A 17,984-nucleotide genomic window follows, 5' to 3' on the forward strand; every position below is an offset into this window, starting at 1 on the left:
ACTAAAACATTACATTTATGTCACCCTATTCAGTTTCCAACTTATTTGATTCTCTTTCTCTGGGGACTAATTTATATAGAGATACCTTTAATGACAAAACTTTCCAAACTATTTTCTGATTCATTCTTTTCGACTAAGAATTACCAGTTATCTCTTATGTCTCATTTCTTCTTCCTATCACCTCTGTTCATGTTCACAGTAACAGGCTTCGTACTTTTATCTGAGCCCTTTTTAAAAAATTCCTCTCTCAAGCTTCTCTACTTTTAGTCTTCTAAATCAAGTTAATGAATTGTCTGCTATCTCAGGCCCTCTGACACCTGATCCCCTGAGTAGAAGCCTTTTGTTCTTGTATCTTACACAGTGATTCACTGCAGAGATACCTCTCCGAGCCTGGGATTTCATGACACTGAAAACATAGAACAAGCTTTATAAATGGCAGCCATATTTCATCTACACATGGAAGCTGCTCACCTACCTCAGGGGAAGGTTTCAGAAACAGATGGTCTGCTTTGGAGACTACATACACTCAGAATTTCTTATTTGGAATTACATTTTACATGAATAAAAAATACAGCAAATCATCTAAAGCTCTAAAAATGTATGCAGAGACCTCTATAAATATCAGACATGTTGTTTGCAGCACAATTTATTATCTGGTCATAGTATTTGGGCAAATTATTAGGTACCGATTTAACACCATGTAACCTCTCTTGACACAGAGCAACCCAAAAAGAAAACTTCAAAATGTGCAACAGCAATAAATATCAAGCTTTCTGATCTAAAATGTATAAATATAAAATATCAGTCATTTCTGGAAACATCTTAAGAAAATCCGGCAACCACATGTCCGTGAGTAGGTGTCTGATGTTGACGGTGCTTACATTCACAACATATCACCTCAGATCCAACACAATTATTTTTATGTCTTTTACCAACACATGTTTGCATATCTAGGAAAGAAAAAATTGGTTTTACTATATGTTTGATTTTATCATAATGTTTACCATATGATTTTCTTTAGGGAGGGAGTATAGATTTCTTAATTTTAAATTGTTCCTGATTTTTAAAATATTTCCAATCAGAACAAATACAATCACATTTATTAATTTCTTTTTTTTTTTTTGAGACGGAGTCTCGCTCTATGGCCCAGGCTGGAGTGCAGTGGCCGGATCTCAGCTCACTGCAAGCTCCGCCTCCTGGGTTTACGCCATTCTCCTGCCTCAGCCTCCCGAGTAGCTGGGACTACAGGCGCCCGCCACCTCGCCCGGCTAGTTTTTTGTAATTTGTTTTTTAGTAGAGACGGGGTTTCACCGTGTTAGCCAGGATGGTCTCGATCTCCTGACCTTGTGATCCACCCGTCCCAAAGTGCTGGGATTACAGGCTTGAGCCACCGCGCCCGGCCACATTTATTAATTTCAACAAAAACAAAAATATTTACAGGTGTTGCCAAATAATTTTCATTTTAAGTAAATTCTAATTTCAATATAATGTTCTCTGATGTTGCAGCCACACAACTGCCAAAAAATTAGGAAAAAAAAGACGTAGTCAAATGTTTCTTTTGGACTATGCAAAAGTAATCAAGAAATATGATCGTAGTTTTCATACAATTGCTATGAAAAAACTAATTTGGCCATATCAAGCAGAAAGAATTCATGCAACATTTTTAAATGCCGTTTTCTATGATAATTGTTTACTTATTTGGACTCTGAAGAAAACTTTTAAATATCATACATATATATAAGTGCAAAAGTAACTTTGTGCACCATTAATTCTGCTATAGAAATATTGATGTTTCCTTGTAAATACAATTATTTTGAGAATAAACCAGAAATTAAGTATACAGATGGATTAATTTTCTCAGATAAAACTCCAAACTAAGCAGTACAGTATTTTATCTTATATTAGACTGCTACTATTTATTTAAAAACAGGTTGGGGGGCAGTGAATAAGAAATACCTGGAAAAATAACTAATATGATGTACTCACACTGAACAGCCTGGGCTCCTTGGTGTGTGGATGAAAGCCCTTTTTTTTACAAGCAGAAACCTCAAGCATGCCAGCATTGGTGAGCCTGAAGATGCCAGTGCTAAATTTCAGAGTGAAAACAGGTAGAAAAATTAAGGATCATTTGGGCATTCCAGATGCTTTATTTGAACAGCACACACACACATATTTCTCAAATGGGATTGAGAACTCACAAACTAGGAATTCCATAGTGATTTTTTTTTTTTTAACCAGTGACTGGCCCAGAGGAGAGAAACCCAGGAGGAGACAATGCTGTTGCTAGGAGCCTGCAGGACCGTTAAGGGGACAAGGCAAATAAGCTATTGTGTGTGACCCCACAGGAAAAGCCAAGGCCCCACCAGAGAGTTCCATGAGAGGAAATTACAAGTGGCAGATATTTCGAATTCTTCTAACAACGTTAATACAGATTATAGCAATAGCAAATATGTATTGAGTGCCTGCTGTGGTACCAGGCACTATGCTAAGCACTATATATAGACTATTATCTAATTTCATCTTTACATCCATCCCTGATGGGCAGGTATCAGGGATGAAGAGGCAAAAGCCCACAGTGGTCAAGTATCCTGCCTTATACAACACTTGAGGGGTGGAGCCATGATTTCCATATGTTTGTTTGATTCCCATGCTCATTAACTACTCTACAATAATCAGTGTCCCCAAAGCTAGAAAGGTTTTTTCTCAGCTAAGGCTAGAACATTTCTTATGGTAGAACATAATACAGTAGAAATAAGTCCTAAAAAGGCTAACTGGGATAGCATCCTTCTTAAATGTTATTCACTTCAAGGTCATGCTAACTGAATAAAGAAAATCAGTAATTCTGCCACAGAATGGACCTTAAACTGCAGAGCTGCAGGTCGATGGCAGCTGACTGCCACCCATCCCTTTTTCCCGAGGGTGTTGTGTGTTGCCAATCCAAGTACCACAACCTGGTGTCTGGACACACAGGAACCCAGCAGCCCTAGACAAAGCCTTCTTTGGGCTCCCCTGAAGAGTCACACTTACTCTTGATGCTTTGGTGAGCAAACAATGGCAATGGCCTCTGGTAACATGAGTTGATAGGAACAGTGAGTGTGAAGATCAACGCTGGATAAGAATGCAGTTTGAGTGGGATGTGTCTATAAATAGAAAAGAAGACAATCTTACTAGGATAGCTGTCTTAGGCAAGGCCACAGCTTATTTTAATAGAAAATTCTATTTATCTGTTTTTTTAAAATTATGTTTAACCATCAATCAAATAAAGGATTTTTAAAAAGGTTTTGCTGACATAATCCTTCCCTTTATGCATTCCTATTATTTGCTATTTTGGAATAACTATGACTTTGAGAAGAGGCTCCTAGAAGTGTTGGTGTACTTTCTTCTTTTGGGGAAAGAAAGAGCTGGAAATTAATTTGCTAGGGGCTTTAAATAAATTCTCATATAATTATCACAACTCATTTATGAGATACTTATTTTATTATCTGAATTTTACATACAAGGATCCCAAAACTAAGGGAGGTTACATAATGTGCCTGTGGTCACACAGCTGGTAAGGAGCAGAACTGTGATTGGAAACCCTGGGCACAAGATATGTATATACAACATTAGGAACATTAAAAGGAAGTTTTCACTAAATAGACCACATGTTGCTGTGTATCGTTTTGTGGATTGCCATTTCCTATAAATGGGAGAATGGGAGACTCCAAGTTGTTAAAGGTATTTGGGACTAATCTTGCATAGCAACTAAATATATTCGGAGGAAAAAAGGGGGATTACAAATTAAAAGAAATCTGCCAAGTTTCTGGCTACATACAAATGTGTTTATGCATGGTCAATCAGAGGTTCATATTTGAATATAAAAATAAATGCACATCTAGTTATTTTAAAAATTCATATTAAACCCTAATTACTCTTGAAAAAAAGAATGTGACTATTTTAATCATGAAACAAAGATTCTTGGCACCACTGTCTAGGTCCTGACTCCATTACTCACTAGCTATATGACACTGTGAAGATTACTCAGCCTTCTCTTGCCCATTTCATCATCTGTAAAATTGGGATAATATTTTCTGCATGGGATTGTTATGAAGATGAAATATGACAGTCCATTAAAACTTTTGGAACAGTGCTTAGCACACAGAAATAAAAGTTATTAGCTGTTGTTATTGCTGTTGTTATTTTAATGTCTTTATTAACTAAAAGGCATAGATCCATAGTAGTAGCTAAATGTCTTTACACAAAACTATATTCTATTAAAGAAATGTAAGATTTTAAAACGATTTTTAGGCCAGGCATAGTGGCTCATGCCTGTAATCCCCACTTTGAGTGGCCAAGGTGAGAGGATCAGTTGAGCCCAAGAGTTCAAGACCAGCCTGGACAATATAGGTAGACTCCATCTCTACCAAAAAAAAAAAAAAATTGTTTTAATTAGCTAGACATGGTAGCACGTGCCTGTAGTCTCAACTACTTGAGGGGGCTGAGGTGAGAGGAGCACTTGAGCCAGGGAGGTTGAGGCTACAGTGAGCTGTGATCACTCTACTGCACTCCAACCTGGACAACAGAGCAAGACTCTGTCTTGGAAAAAAAAAAAAAATCAAGAAAATGTTTTTTTCTGCTTTAATAGAATGAAGGCAAAATCAGATGATTATTTACAGAAAGGTACATGTTCTGCAAGGAAAAAAATAACACTTGGCCTATAAAAACTTAGATCAACAAAGGAATGGAAATTATCCTAACTTTTAAAATGCAAATCTTCAGTAGGGGGTACGAGTGGGAGTATCTGACAGCCTGTTATCTTACAAGGAATATCTTCTCTTTGTAAAATAGAGGCTTCTATGTCTTTGTGAGAAATTAAAAATTGTTCAAAGAAACTATAGTGCTGTGGAGGCAGCAAGCAGGTTATCATACAGACAAATCACTCTGTTTGTCAATTTATTTCCACACGGAATGCACACCACATGACCTGAGTCCTTCATTTCTGCCAAAGGGAATTATGTCTATTCCAATGAGAACAGTTTTCCCATGGGAGAATGAGGCTCCCATTCCCTCACTCTACGGAAATGAAAATGATGATGACAATGATAACAATGGCAGCAGATGCCATTTATTGCAACTGTATAATGTGAACTAATCACTTTCCATGAGTCATATCATTGAATTCTCACAGCAACAAGATAAGTGCTATTATTATCTCCATTTTGCAAGTGAGGAAACTGAGGTAAACAGGAAAGTGAGTAACTTGTGGATGCTCATAAAGCTAGTTAAACCAGAAAGTCCAAATTCAAATACATGTCTGTCTGATTATGTTTCAGACCTTTTTTCCCTATGACTAATTTGTATTTGAAAAAAGCCAGCTCTAGAATTTGTTGCTATTATTATACTTAATAAAAAACATCATAAAAAGTCATTACAATCACTGAGGTTTAGAAATGTAACATTTTTGTATTTTCATCCAACCACAATAATTTGATACAGTGAAATGAGTTTAACAAAAAGTCCTAGAATTCAAGAATTACGCTAAACTTATTAAACAACTTACCTTCATAATTGCATGCAGTATGTTCACAGTAGGTCATAAGGGGAAAATTTTTGTTTCTAATTTGGAAAATGTTTTGTTAGATAAACTAACATTGACTTGTCAATGTAAATGCATAATTTAATGGACTGTCATTCTTGCTAGAATTTGTTTTGCTTTAAAATGCACTCTTGTTACAGAAATCATGTTAAGCTAAATAAGGCATTCTTTTTACAGAAATCATGTTAAGCTAAATAATACAGCAATTTCCAGGCAAACTGTAATGCATATTACTTACTGTTAAGTAAAGCAAATACACATATGTAGAGTTTTACAAACTCTTCATTATAAATAATTTCTTGCATTTGAGAGGCAGTTTATACTTTCCAAAGAGTTTTTTGCAAAGAGTTTTTGCATATCACACCTGGTATCTTGTTTCCTGTTTACAGAAATCCAGTGAGGAGAGAAGGCATTCATTAGCCTCACTCAGCCAATGAGGGAATCTGGAAACTAGGCTAGAAGTCCTGACTGATAGAACATAATAATTTACAGATGGAGTTGAGACTAAAGTCTCCTGTACCCTTCAGAACTGCATAATACCAAATGCTTAGGAAGTGTGTGTGTGTGCGTGCGCGCGTGTGTGTATGCTGCCCCTCCCCAGTGCTTCTCTATAAAGCAAGTAAAAATGATCATGTATCATTCCTCAAGGGCACTTGGAGGTCCCCAGAATGTGTCCCGGAAATTTTCTTGGCCAGTATCCCATCTCAGAGGGATGGCTTATCCCAGCCTGCTATGGTTTGAATGGTGGGGTCTCCACCAATATTCATGATGAAACTTAATCCTCAATGCAACAGTATTAAGAAGTGTGGTCTTTGGGAGGTGATTAATCACAAGGACTCGACTCTAATGAATGGTATTAAGACCCTTGTGAAAGGGCTTAAGGTTGAAGGGAGTGCTCTCTTGCCCTTCTGCCTTCCACCCTGTGAGGACACAGCAACAAGGTGCCATTGGTGTCTAGTGAAGGCTGCTTGTGGAAGCTGAGAGCAGCCCTCACTAGACACCAATGCTGGTGCCTTGATCTTGGACTTCCCAGCCTCTAGGACCAGACAACACAAACTTCTGTTCTTTTTAAATTACTCTATATCAGGCATTTTGTTATAGCAGCAAAAACACACCAAGACATTATCCTAGATCCAGCTTATGTGAGACTGAATGGAAAAAATTTCCCTCAGCTGGATTACACTATGGCTAGAAAGGATAGATTATTATCACCAATTACAACAGGTACAATTTTCTGAGTCCCTCAAAAAATGTGCTGTGAAATTCACCAATAGTATCTCATTTAATATGAAACATCCTGTGAAGTCAAGTATTATGATCTCCATTTTATGGATGATAAAACTAATGCTCAGATTGCTTAATAACTTACCGATGCTTCTACAATAAATTCTTAGCACAGCCAAGATTTAACCTCACGTCTATTTGACTGGCTCCTATGATGGCCTGGTGGATGTTAGAATTCAATGTTTTGGGCCCGATCCTCTTGCCTTACTCTGTGGCTGTTTATACAGTGATGCATACATCGTTTGCCTATCTGAGGGGTGTCAGGGAGTGTAGCTGATATATACAAACATGTTTAAAAGAAACATTTTCAGATATTTTCTTAAAATAATCTAATTTAGACCCACATTAAGAGTTGTGTAGCCAAATCAGTTAACAAGTTGGCTAAGCCTTCATTAGGCTATGTAAAATCATCTAAAACAAGTCACCTGATTTCCAAGTGTTACTCTCTTTCTTCCTACATCTTTTAACTTTAGATGATACAAAACAGCAAAACACACACGTTCTCCAAATCCAGATGTGACAGATTTAGACACAGTCTAACACTGAAAAACATGCCATAATATGATGAACTTTATTTTTTTAATATCTGTTATTCTTTTCTCTTTGCTTGAGAACCACTACTTAAATGATGACCTTTATTACATTTGAAAATTTAAAAGAAGCTATTTAAATGAAGCCAAACTTTTTCAAGGAGGAAAATAGCATGCCACACAAAAATAAACTGAAACCCAAAAGGTCAAACGTACATGGATCCATCCCAGAGTGAGGAGATCATGTTGATCCTGCACATTGAATAATTCCTCTACATTCTCCACGTCACAATAGTCTGGTCCCGCAGACTGCTTTGGCACAATTACATGAGTAATAGTAAATTCATTATGTGTCTAAAAAACAAGTAGCAGAAAGAATGACATGCATCTGACAGAAAAACAAACAAACAAACAAACAAAAAAAACAACTGAACAGGAAGTGCAATGTTTAAGACTAAAGAGTCCCCCAATAGGGGTGTGTGTCCAGGTACAGGGACCACTTACATTTATCACTCCCTGTACCTGGACACACAACCGTTCTCAATTCAAAAACAAAGTCCTAACAGTAAAAATGGATTCTTTGCCAAAAGTTTGAGACTCAGTTGTTTGTAGCTTGAAACCCACTTTCACAATAGAAAACATAACATAAATAGGAATTTGCATGCCAGGCTTCTGTGGAAGTTTAGTTAATAAATGATGTCTTGATATATCTGTAATGGAAAAACTGAACAAAACAAGGACAGATTTGTTTGGAGGGGGAGATTCTAGTTAAATAATTTTGTGGTGTTACCAAAAGGCATTTCTTAGGGTTGTGAAGGTTGATGGTTTTGTTTTTATATTATTAATTATATTTAATGTCACTTCAAGATTTAAGACATTCTTCGAATGTTGCGAGGACTCACTAGGATCTTCTGTAATTAAGATAATGTTTTGGATTTGCAATCAGATGAAGAGAAAGGAAAAAACAAATTACCCCCCTTTGGCAAAAGATAAGAGTTGAGAGGAAGAGGGTTGTGAAGTGCCATGGGATCCTGAAGGAAGAGATGTTTGTGCAGTGAGAGGCTGTCTTCCCCCAGGCAGGCTGGCCTTTCTCCGTCCAGAGGATCATCCTCTCTCTAGCCTTAGGGCTTTCCTGCACACTATGCACTGCTCCTTTGCCCTGATTTCAACTCTTCCCTCCATCCAACCTCCTCCTTTATGTATTCTTCAGGCCTAGCTCAAACATCACTTCTCAGGGAAACCCTTCTCGACCCTTCAGACAAGGTTAGATTTACCAGTTACACACTCCCATGATTCCCTGCACTTGCACAGACAACACTCAGTCCCACTTATCATTAGTCATCTGTCTGGGTCTTCACAGCATCATAAGTATCGTGAGGCAGGCTGTTGCAGGACACCAACTGCTGATACCCAGCACATTGCCTGGCACATTTAGATATTCGGTAAATGTTTGTCTGACAACGGAGTGAATGAATCACTAATGAATCAATAAATCAATCTGAATACAACACATGATGTGGGGGTGGATGCTTCAATAGCACACTGTCTCCTTAAGTGCAACAGAGGTGACTGTAGATGCCCATTCTCCTGTGCTTATGGCTTCCTCTCTCTTGGAGGGAAAGCGATGACAGAATACTGGAATGCAGGAGGAGATTGTGTACTGAATACAATGTAGTATTATTCAATAAAGCAGAGGTTCCTAAGCTAAATTTTGAGGACTGAAAATATACCTGGACCCAGATATATAAACTGGCACTCAAAACAGACTATGAAAGGACACGCCCAAAGAAACATTATTTATCTTTGTTATAGATAGGAAATAGAATGCATCTCCTTTCTTTCATCTCCTTCTATTATGACATTGTCTTTCATCACATACTTATGATGACATCTTCCATAATTAAATATGTCCTCGCCTATACGCTTTTGTTGAAACTACTGCCTTAAACTAAGGAAACAATAAAATCCTAGTTTTATTCCATGTATATCTCAAAAAGGACAGCAAGATAATACATGCCACAGATAAAGTTAATTATACGAATGTATGTGAAGCTAACAATTGTAATGAAAATTTGATTTGGCAACCAGATAGATCTGGAAATCTGAAGACCTATATTTCATACCATTTTTCTAATCAAAGATTTAATTTATAGGTTGATCCTTAGGACAAGTTTTATAGAGTCTCTGAAATTTTACAATCTATTTTCTTGAAGGATCATTCCATTAATAATGACAGTAGTTTTATAAAGTTAATCTGTGTAATGTTAATTTCATAATACTGCTAACTCTTAGCATGCTTTTATTCTGTTCCACTTATCAGAAGAAATCTAGTACTATTAAAAGTATCCTATGCAGATATATATATACACACACACACATATATATATATATATATAAATATAAAGATCATACCAGTTTTCCACAGAGTATTCCACAGGTTTCTATTCCTCTCACTGTATTAGATTCTGCCAGCTGCAGAAATTTGTGGCAAAGATCTTTTGGCAAAACTACACATCGCAGTCCTTCAACCACTAAATCTAAGAAACAAAAAACAGAGAAAAGGCTAAAAAACAAATTGTATGTCCCATCTTTCAAAATTGTTATTGGCAAGCAGCTGCAGTTGGACATAAATTTCAAAAATAAAAGTATCAGGTGTTCCACTTTCCATATTTTATTTTAAAACTCTTAGAAGTAAACATTAACTAGAAGTAAAATTAAATTATGTATATAAATTATTTTATAAGCAAAGTGAGGAGGTACCAGCACTTTTACATGTTTGTACCTTGGGTCAACTACTTACATGTTATTTTATCTTTTGGCATGAAGCAAATATAGGGTTAAATGCATAGGCTGCGTAGAATGCATCTCATACCCCGTAAGACATATGATAAATATTGTGTTTTACCACGTTACTTATATCTTTATGAAAGTTGGTGATCAGCAAGTAAAAGCACAACGTTTTGGTAAACAATTAGCAGTAAAGTAACTTTAAAAATGGTTGCCTATTATCACTCATTTCAAATAAATGGGAACACAAACTCCATCTGACAGTGTCTGTGAAGAATAATTCTGTATTTTGGAAACCTGCCAGCACTGATCTGGCAGTACGGAGCAGCACTAATTCTTGCAGAAACACACAGGCCATTTGGAGGTTAATTATCTATGTGTATGAGATTCTCTCAGTCTAAGGATGATGCTAAACATACTGAGTATAAACATTTACTGCTGAGCAAAGGTCTGGATAAACAATTTTCTCAACACCTTTTCTCTTCAGAAAGATGGATGTATTTAAGATGTATGTATTTCTTAGACAAAATACATAGAAGACAAAAGTACTTGAAATTCTTCTCATTTAAAATCTCTTCAATGACAAAATACTTCCCATTAATGACAGAGTCTCTGCTCTATCGGGGGCATCATATTTCCTGAATTTTAAGGTTATATACAGTAAAAGCCAGAGAGTATTGAAAGGTTAGTTCTGTCATGCATACCATATTATGCAGGGGTCCTACTACAATTAGTAATGAAATGAGGAGGACCCTCCCAGATGCTATAGAAATATGGTTCCATCCGATGAGCCTCAGTGTCTCACGGGGGTGCATTTCATCACTTACTCTGAACAGCACTTAGAGTAGCAGCTGGCGTTAAGGCCCTGTTTACAGGAGGAGAGTGGCTAGCATAATTGGTTGCATCACTTTTATTAGGTTGATCTGCAAATACATTCAGCAAGGAATTGTTCTGGTGTGTGGAAAAGCAGGACAAAGCGCTCCCATCAATCTGCTCCGACAGCCCCGAGGTTTGCTGACTTCGCATCTGACCTCGGGCTAACTCTTGCTTCTTGAGTTGATCTTCGAAAAACAGAAACTGCTCCGATTCTAGCTGCTGCTGGCGCATCTGAGCAATCCGCTTCCTTTCTGCCTCTATCAATCTCTGATGCTCCAGTTTTTTGAGAATTTCAGCTTTATATTTGTTCTATAAAGTGTGGCAGCCAGAAGAGAAGGTTAGTTTCCAAGGAAAAACATTGAACTGGAATTAGACATTTTCAGTCTTCAAGCAGACAAGAGAAAAGGCTAGATACTTTGATATACCCACAGGGACACTCAGGGAACAGTGAGAGAAATACATAACATCAGGGCAAAAGCCCCTTGATCTGATTAAGATAGCAGTTCTAAATCCACTGATACTTTACCAGAGACAGGCCATGACAATCAGGATCCCTCCATTCCCTTATGCTTTTAAATACGGGATAATCAACGTTAAGGTTGTTTGCTCAGTCAGACTGACAAGACCATATGAAACAAAATACCTCACCCCTACTGCACTTTCAATATAGTGACCACTAGCCACATGTGGTTATTTGAACTTGATTAAAATTAAACAAAATTAGAAATTCAGCACCTCAGGCACACTAGTCACATTTAAGTACCCAGTAGCCACATGTGGCTAGGGGGTACCATATTGGAAAGTGTCAAACAGAACATTTCCATCATCACAGGGAGTTCTATTGAACAGTGTTGCCCTAGAACCTTTTGCATTTGACTCTAGAACTCATACTCTGCTGGAAATTTATGGATAAGAAGGAATCACTAAAAAAAAAAAAATGGTTATTAAAATGTGTTCCAACCTTCTCTGTCACCACTAACCAAGAGTTTTGCTAAAAATGAGGAGTCCCAAGCTCTCCAGTCCTAACAAAATATTCAGGCTTATTAGGTCAGATAATATGAAGTATTAATGAGCCTTTCAAGTGATTTTGATAGAAGCTAGATTTGGGAGCTACCATAAGATGGCGGTAGCATAGGGGACACAGCTTATAGCTGCACATTCAGGTGCATACAAATCACCCTGGGGCTAATTGCAGTTGCAAATCCTGATTCAGAAGGTCTGGGATGGGGCCTGAGATTCTGCATGTCTAACAGTCTTCCAAATGATGCTAACGCTGGCTGAAGCAAGGGCTCACAGGCATCGCTGTTCATCTCTCTTAGGCTCAGTCCTGCTATTCTAACCCCACAGAGATTTCTACATGGGACACTACCGTAGGCTATGAAGTGACTGGTATCAAAGGCAGAACATGCAACAGCTGCAGAGCCTGTTCCTCCCAGGAAGATCATGAAGAGGAAGATCACACACATTGCCGACTGTGGAAGGGAGACTTGAACTGGGCTTTCGTCTGCCTTGCTGTTGCTTTGTCTTACCCTCCAAGATCATTTCTATCTTTCATATACACACTTCAGGGACAATTCCAATTTCAACATTCCCTCTACCACTTCGCTAAAACTTACCACTCAAATCAGCCTTCCACCTTTGCCCATAGAAAGTCAAAAAGCTCAACGAGCATTCTCAGAGCTGATGAGATTGAACTGAAGTGGGAGTCAGTGAAGGTGGTAACTTCCAAAGCAAATAAAACACAAACAAAAAAGCAAAATAGCTTTATAATAATGCTATGTTGAATGTGAGTATCCGATACACTGACTGGCCAATTTCTTCTTCCAATGCCTTTCTGCCTCTCAGACATTATCATAATGTTCACTGTTTATTCATAACAATCCAGAAGCCACCACTTTTGGGTGATACAATTACATTTCAACCACATGGTTAGCTGTTATTCCATCTCAAAGCAATCCTGACTGTAACATTCTAAGAATCAAATTCACATTTCTGAGGCCTACATCATTAGGCATACCAAAAACTATATACTGCTCTCCCTACCTCCTACTGGCTGTTCATCTGGCAAAAGAGCAGCCATCTGGCTCAAGGTTACATTGGCAAGAGTCGATCAAAAAGTTCTACTTAAATCGCTGTAGGAAATCTCTTTTCTAACACATTGCTTTGTTAGATGTAGGGAAATAGAAATACCACATTGTTGGTGCAACTGCTTAACCTGGATATCAGCATAAATTTTGTATTGCTTTCACATCACTGCATCTTTAATTTTAATTTAAATGCACAGAACATTTCAAAACTCATCACATAAAATGAAATTCAAAACACTTGTACATAAAATAGTCATGAAATAAATGTACCAAATGAACTTACTTTGCTTTGCAAATATTCTTGGTATTCTACGTTATATTTCTTTAAAAGGTCGTTTTTCAATTCATCTGTCCTTGGGAATGCAATCTCCTTCAGTTTCTTTTAAAAATATATATACATATTGATTAGTGGGATTTTCAATACACTCTTTCAGATCATCAGGTGAGAAAGAAAAACAGCTGGTAGGTGTGTTGCAAATAAAGTCATAAGTAACCAAAGATGATGGCAGAAAAATAAATCTTTTTTATGGGTCCAAAATATAACTTTCCAGTAGAAAAGAAACACTATTATTCCTTTTGTAAGAACTTTATTGGCCCCACTGATTAGATAAGCATTTTGTTATAGCCCAATGCTATACAAAGTAAATAGCTAGAACTTCGTGGCTACCTTTGTGGTACCCCATTTTTAGACAGTGAGTTTGAGATCAATCATTCGTTCTACAGTACATAAATCATGCAGCATCAGAATTAGAAGGGATGTGAGAGAATATATGGTGGATAGGGATTTCTACACATGCTAGACTGTAAAAGAACAGCTGGGGCACTTTTGTAAAATACAGATTCCCAAGCCTAATCCAGATCTACTCAATTAACACCTAGAGAAGCGGTCTGGGAATCTGGATCTTAAACAGCTTCCTCAGAGATTCTTAATGGCAGGAATATCTGGTAATTCTTATAAAGTCCAACTACCTCTTCCTTTTTAGAGGTGAAGAAGCAAAGGCCTGGAGAGATTGAAAGTCCTGTTCGGTATCATGCAACCAGCTAGTGGCCCATTTAGGACTGGAACTCAAGTCTCCTGACTCTCTAGCTCTTTCACCAAATTTCGATTCTCTTAATCCTTTGTCATTCATTTATGTATTTATTCATATATCTATTCAATAAGCATAAACAAGGGAGATGTATATGGTTTTGGAGAATTTTTCTCCTACAAAAAAAAATAAGCATAACCCTAAATTATAGTACATGAGTCACCTTGACAGCCTGGCACCTTTGGTTTCCAAACAGAACTCCCTGAGGTTGAATGAACAAGAGAATTGAGGGGAAGTGTTACACAAAGACATGATAATAAATGATACTTCAGGTAAGTGACTGTAGACATTAAAAAAGTTGACTGGGCGTGGTGGCTCATGCCTGTAATCCTAACACTTCAGGAGGCAGAGGCAGGCAGATCACCTGAGGTGAGGAGTTCGAGACCAGCCTAGCCAACATGGTGAAACTCCATCTCTATTAAAAATACAAAAATTAGGCTGGGCGCGGTGGCTCACGCCTGTAATCCCAGGACTTTGGGAGGCCGAGGCAGGTGGATCACTAGGTCAGAAGTTCGAGACTATCCTGGCTAACATGGTGAAACCCCGTCTCTACTAAAAATACCAAAAAATTAGCCAGGCATGGTGGTGTACACCTGTAGTCCCAGCTGCTGGGGAGGCTGAGGCAGGAGAACGGTGTGAACCTGGGAGGCGGAGCTTGCAGTGAGCCTAGATCGTGCCACTGCACTCCAGCCTGGGTGACAGAGTGAGACTCTGTTTCAAAAACAAAACAAAACAAAAAAACCCCAAAAATTAGCTGGGCATGGTGGCAGGTGCCTGTAATCCCAACTACTCAGTAGGCTGAGGCAGGAGAATTGCTTGAACCCGGGAGGCGGACATTGCAGTGAGCCGAGATTGCGCCACTTCACTCCAGCCTAGGTGACAGAGCAAGACTCTGACTCAAAACAAACAAATAAATAAATAAATAATGTAGATGACCATTTGACAAAATGTGCATTTTGCTTATGCATCCTCAGGTCTGAAAAGACTCATAGGAAAGCCTTTATTTCATTATTTGGTGAAGTGTTTTCAAAATTATTTAAAATTTCATGCTACAATTAGCTTTGTGTACATGATTTTATCTTCCTTCATAGAAGACCAACACAAGCTATTAAAGACAAATAAATGGGAAACATTGTAAATGCTTATCTAAAAGAATATATTCACGGCCAGACATAACCAAAATTATAGATATAGCAATTATTGGTGATAAACAAATCATTTAAAATTGATGATAAATTGCAACACTCTTTTTCCTTGATAGTATTTTAGCCTTCCACCTCCTGCTTCCCCCACAACACTTTATAATCTATAGTTACAGTTCTATAAGATGTAAATAGCTAGAACTTCGTGGTTGCCTTAATAACTAACACTAATTTTCAAACAGTTATTGAGTTCAGGGCTGTATAAAATAATCAAAAGCAGCCAAAATGACTGTCTGCAAAAAGTTCGGAGAAATATACAACATTCTCTTAATCTCTGGGAGAGATTATTGTAAAATAATTCCTTCTTCACACCATTAGGTAACATTTTTCTTTCTTTCTTTTCCCCCAGCATCAATTAGACAAACCACAGTGGCTCAGTGATGATCATTAAACGTCTAAGAAAAAAATCGAAACATCATGGTTAATGGAATGAATTTCTCGTGCTCAAACTCTCAAGAGAAAGAGAAAGGGGAGGAAGGGGAAGGATGAATCAATAATGGATACTTATAGAGCATTTGATTCCACAGTGGATAAGCAAACCCATAATACCTTCATAATATCCTGCTTTTCAGGTACTGCACATTGCTGGTAATCTCGATGGTTAGGAAGCTTTTCTACAAACAAGCTAAGAAAGAGAAAACATGTTCTTAGCATTATGTAACAGCAAAAGCTCAATAATGCTTTCTAATAAGGGAATGAGCATCCTTTTTCAAAAATGACATGTTTAATAACTTATTTACCTACAGTCCTTCCGTCTGCCTTTTCACTAAAGTCTGGCATGAGTATTATTTTGGTATTAACGGTTAAGCTCAACAAATTAAGCACCAGAGCTAACAAGGTTAAGGTCAGGGTACTCTCTAAACAGATCAAGTTGTTTGATCTTTCTCAGGTACTGCATGCTTAACCCCAAAAGAGCACCACCTTACTTTTGTGTACTGCTGGCAACACAGAGAATCACATAAAAATATCAGAGCATGGAAAGAGTGGTGTAAATGCCTTCTCACTCTTGAAAAGAACTCAAATGACCACTGATGAACCAGCAGCGCCATCATGTGTGTATCAAAAAACTCTTAACTGAAAACTCGTAACTAAAAAAAGTAACAACCAGAATCCCTAGTGAATTAGGAGGTGCTAATTAGGAATTCATTATTTTTCATCACCATTTGAGGAACAAGAGACAGCAGCAGTGAAAGGAAATTCCTACAGGAAACCAGGTGCATCGCTTCCAGGTAAAGTGAAGAAACTGCTACCACAAGGGCAGGGAATTCTCTTTTTTATGCACCGATGTATCCTCAGCCTGAAGAATAGAATCCAGCTCATAATAAGTGCTCAATAAATATTTGCAAAATGAATGAATAACCCTTCCTTGAAAAATCATAATGAGCTGTAAATGCTGTTTCTGATCAAGTAATATGCCTTATACTTACTGATTCTGTAAACCAAATAATACACACGTATACTCATCATTTAATTTCCTCTGACGACAGGCTATAGGTTAAACAGAAATGTTACAGTAATTCCCATTTTAAATGAGAAAATTAAGGCTTAAAGAAGCTTTAAAAGTTGTTAGCTATCTAAGCCTTTATAAATAGAATAAATTCAAAGACATTTAGAGTAGAGGGGACCTCAGAGATTTTCTCCCCTAAATCTTTCATTTGTAGATGATGAACTAAGGCCCAGGAAGAATGAGTGAATTACAAATTATCACACAAGAGAATTCAAATATTTTGATTACACAATAATTCTGAGATATAGGGGCCTTTTCCCTTTCACCAGGCTCACAATTACATAGGAGCATATGCAAGATCAGAGCAGAAGGTGAAAAAGAAATACTATTAATTGGTAACTTATTCAGAAACAAAATTTATTGGAAAAGCTTGGCTATCAATGGTGGAGAATAAAGTGGTTTTCCCAGGTAGGGTAAATACTGCCAACCATTCTCTAAATTTTCAAGTTCAGTAACTTGGATAAAATTCAGATCTCAATTTGTATACGATGTAAACCACCTCTAATTTTGCCCTTGGTAAAATCATGGAAGGCAATTTTTAAAATATTGTATCTTTCAACTTCTTAAATGTTCTCAGGCTAAGCCCCTGACTAAGCTAGTGAAATTATATGTGAAATAAGCCAGGCACAGAAACACAAACACTGCATGATCTCACTTACAATGTAGAAGGAATCTAAAATAGTTGAATTTATAGCAGGGCAGAGAGTAGTAAGGCAGCTATTAGAGTTCCAGTGGGTGAGGATAAGGTAAGGGGTGAGATGTTGGTCAAAGGATACAAAATTTCAGTTAGACAGGAGGAATAAGTTCAAGAGGTCCAGTGTATACGATGATTATAGTTAATAACAATGTATTGCATAATTATGCAGCTTGGGTCTGGCACAGTAGCTCATGCCTATACTCCCAGGACTTTGGGAGGCCAAAGCAGGAGGATCACTTGCATCCAGGAGCTGGAGATCAGCCTGGGCAACATAGTAAGATCCCATCTCTACAAAAATAAAAAATTAGATGAGCATGGTGACACATGCCTGTACTCCCAGCTACTTGGGAG

At 37.6% G+C, this 17,984-nt stretch overlaps 1 protein-coding gene across 6 annotated transcripts in view; it reads right to left on the reverse strand.

Moving 5' to 3' along the window:
- Positions 1–630: 630 nt before the first annotated feature.
- STAMBPL1 (STAM binding protein like 1) overlaps positions 631–17,984 on the reverse strand; it is a 43,965-nt gene continuing 26,611 nt past the window's right edge. For 5 of the 6 annotated variants that reach the window (XM_017867452.1, XM_017867441.1, XM_017867469.1 and 2 more), the window contains 8 exons: positions 15,979–16,054; positions 13,423–13,518; positions 11,004–11,361; positions 9,802–9,926; positions 7,606–7,743; positions 3,028–3,140; positions 1,987–2,086; positions 631–950 (listed from right to left, as the gene is read on the reverse strand). In XM_017867452.1, the coding sequence (XP_017722941.1) occupies positions 894–950; positions 1,987–2,086; positions 3,028–3,140; positions 7,606–7,743; positions 9,802–9,926; positions 11,004–11,361; positions 13,423–13,518; positions 15,979–16,054 (1,063 nt within the window). In that variant the 3' untranslated portion in view covers positions 631–893. The remainder of the gene's footprint in view (positions 951–1,986; positions 2,087–3,027; positions 3,141–7,605; positions 7,744–9,801; positions 9,927–11,003; positions 11,362–13,422; positions 13,519–15,978; positions 16,055–17,984) is intronic. The other variant, XM_017867485.1, reaches the window with a different exon arrangement.

The sequence above is a fragment of the Rhinopithecus bieti genome, unplaced genomic scaffold (genome assembly GCF_001698545.2).
Source record: "Rhinopithecus bieti isolate Rb0 unplaced genomic scaffold, ASM169854v2 scaffold_53, whole genome shotgun sequence".
Classification (NCBI taxonomy): domain Eukaryota; kingdom Metazoa; phylum Chordata; class Mammalia; order Primates; family Cercopithecidae; genus Rhinopithecus; species Rhinopithecus bieti.